General features: G+C 55.5%; 1 protein-coding gene across 1 annotated transcript in view; it reads left to right on the plus strand.

The window, feature by feature from the left end:
* Window positions 1–1675: 1675 nt before the first annotated feature.
* The window catches only part of LOC116979352 (interferon-inducible GTPase 1-like), a 12577-nt gene continuing 11357 nt past the window's right edge, over window positions 1676–2895 (plus strand). Inside the window, exons 1-2 of the mRNA XM_033030956.1 lie at window positions 1676–1955; window positions 2367–2425. Of these exons, the coding sequence (XP_032886847.1) occupies window positions 1676–1955; window positions 2367–2425 (339 nt within the window). The remainder of the gene's footprint in view (window positions 1956–2366; window positions 2426–2895) is intronic.

Raw genomic sequence — 2895 nt, forward strand, 5'->3', positions numbered from 1 at the left:
GGTGATCTCCGTACTCGGCAGTTGCACACCCACCTGCTTTTGACTCGCTTGGGTGATCTTTTTCTGCTTATACTACTTCTTCTTCTGCTGCTCCCATTTCTCTCCACCCTCCCCCTGTGCCTCACCTTCAGCCACCCCCACAGGTTCAGGATGTAGGGGGCGGGGGCCCTCGCTGCCCCGGGTCCCCAAGGCGGAAACTGCAGACCCAGAAGGGCTATCCCCGCTGCCCCGGATCACCGAGGCAGAGCCGGCAGCCCCAGCCAGGTCAGCGATTTCACCCCGCCCCTCCGAGGCATGACGAGCAACCCCTGATGGGCCAGCAGTGCATTCCTGGGCCGCTGCGCTAGAAGTTCTGGCAGCGACCCCGTGATTAGGACATTCCCTACGGAGATGTCCATAACCACTGCACGCATGACACCGTGCCTTTCCCCAACTCCAACGCAAGGTTCTAGGGAGACCCCTACACTCCACCTCGAAACTCCTCTCATCGCCTTCCCCCTCCCCCACCTTCACGAACACCCTCCTTTTGAAACTGAGAATCCCTTTTTCCTCCGGGTCCCCCCCAGGGTGCATGAGCCTAAAGCACTTAGACCGCACCTCCCCAATCTGAGACAGGTGTGGAATGAGTGTCGCATCCGGAATACATGTAGGGCAACTCCGCAGGAGAACCAGCCTCACCCTGGACACCCATGGGTCCATATGTATATGGACCACCCCCACTGAAATCCCCCTCTCCACCACCGTGGCCACAGCCTCCCGGTTCTTCAATATCATCTCAACCTTTCCCCTCTCGAGCTCGGAAGAGCCAATAGCCCCCCTACCAAGAAGGGCATTCATAGCCTTCGTAATTGCTCCCCTGGACATCTGGGGCCCAGTTTGAACCGAGATACCAAAACTGTCCCCGTCCAAGTCAACATGAGGCTCATGTTCAGATGGCCTCGCTTCCGCTGCTGATGTCACTGCTGCGTAGCTCCTCGCCTTCGGCCGCGCCCCCGCCATCGCCATCCGGGCAGAGGCACAACCCAGCTCCCGGCACTCCAGCAGCTCAGCAAATTAATTCCCAGGGACAGTCACAGTCCAAAGCAATCCTCAAAAAGCAAAGTCCTGCAGCTGAAGAAGGAAAGTTCCAAAACTCGTCCACGCCAAAAAGCCAGCTCGCCCTAGCTTGCCGAACGCCAAAGCACCTTCTTCACATTAAGCCAGGCAGTCGCACTGTGCAAAATGACTTTAGGGCAGAGAATCAGTGCCAAAAAACACAGCAAAGGCACCGAAACACTTCAAACCCTCGATATCCAGGCACTCTTGGCAGTCCGCCAATGACAGCCGCATCCTGCTCCCTCGACAATGTAGAAAATTCTCAAGGGATTTTCACGCTAAATCGAGGAGTTTTTTAAAGCATTGGAAAGTTTCAAGAGTCTAACAATAAGTTAGACTATGAAGCCCCTCTGCCTCTGTTCCTTTCCCAGCGACAGAATCCTTCAAAGGCTGCTTAAAACTTCTCAGCCACTGGAGCTGAGAAAGACACAGTGTTTTATACCAGTATCTATAATAAAACATATAGTGAAGACATCACGTGGATGGAAATCTTTACATGGTGTCAGAAGTGAACTTCGCGCCTCATGTCTATCGGTTTTTTGTTTGCTTTCCCCCAGTTCCAATTTCCCTTTTATTTGCCATGGCTAACTCGTGTCGTAAGCCCGACATGCTGGTGTTTGACTCGGACATCGTGCACCGGTGGGCGGTCTTTAAACGTGATTTCGAACATTACATCGTCCAGGAGCGGTTTGCCCAGAAACAGGCCATCCAGAAGCGCTCCCACGACAAGTCCTGTCGTCCCCTTCCGCGTCTCTTCCCGAACCAGGTGGTCCGGATGCGGTCCCCCTCCGGCCACTACCGGCTAGCCGTGGTCGTCGGCTCTGCGGGCTCTCCTCGGTCTTACCTCATTGACTACGAGGGTACCATCTACCGCCGGTCCCGCCAGCATTTGCTCCTGGTCAACGAGCCCGCTCCACCCCCTGCAGCCCCTTTTGCCCCTCCGGTTCCTTCCTCTCTGCCCTCCACTCCTCGCATGCCCAGGACTCTGCCATACCAGCTCTGTGTGTCCCGTTCTCCCCCGGCTCCTCCCAGTCCGCCTTCGCCTTCCTCTCCCGCTCCCGTGCCCACTTCTCCTCCCCGTTCTCCTCGTCCACCCTCTCCGGCAAGTTCTCCTGCCCGTTCCCCTGTCGCCGCCCCGGCTCTCGTCCCTGCTCTTCCTGCGGAGGGGGGGGAGGGGGGGCTGCGCACCCGCTCCGGGCGGTTGGTCAAGCCGCCTGTACGTTACGGGGAGTTTGCGTGAATGTGCTAACTGTTTCCTGCCGTGTTTCTAGCGTATGAGTCCTGGTCGCACTGTCACTGCTATAATACTTTGTTTTCCGAGGGGAAGGATGTAGGTCAGTGCATGCTCCTTTAACATAGTGACCTCACCGCTACTAACCACTCCCCATTATCTTCAGTATAACTGTAGCCTCCCCACGTCTCTCTCGCTCTCTAGCTCCAGTGACAGACCACGGACAGCTAGGGCACAGTGTGTGTTTTATACCAGTATCTATAATAAAACATATAGTGAAGACATCACGTGTTTTGAAGTCTTTATACCACCTTTTCCCCCTCACCCACCCTCCTTCTTCTCCTCCTCTACACCCCCTCTCCCTCTTGCCCCTCTCTCTGTGTCTCTGTCTCTCTCTCAGTCTCTGCCCCTTCTCTCTCTGCCCTAACTCTCTACCCCGCCCCCCCCCCCCCCCCTCTCTAGATGTGACTGCAAGTTGGGGGCTATGTGCCAGTAGATAGGGTGGTTATGGGGTAAAAGGAGCAAATTAATAATATTAATATAATATCAAGGGGGTAATTAGTGTGAGT

This window comes from Amblyraja radiata, chromosome 12 (assembly GCF_010909765.2).
Source record: "Amblyraja radiata isolate CabotCenter1 chromosome 12, sAmbRad1.1.pri, whole genome shotgun sequence".
Classification (NCBI taxonomy): domain Eukaryota; kingdom Metazoa; phylum Chordata; class Chondrichthyes; order Rajiformes; family Rajidae; genus Amblyraja; species Amblyraja radiata.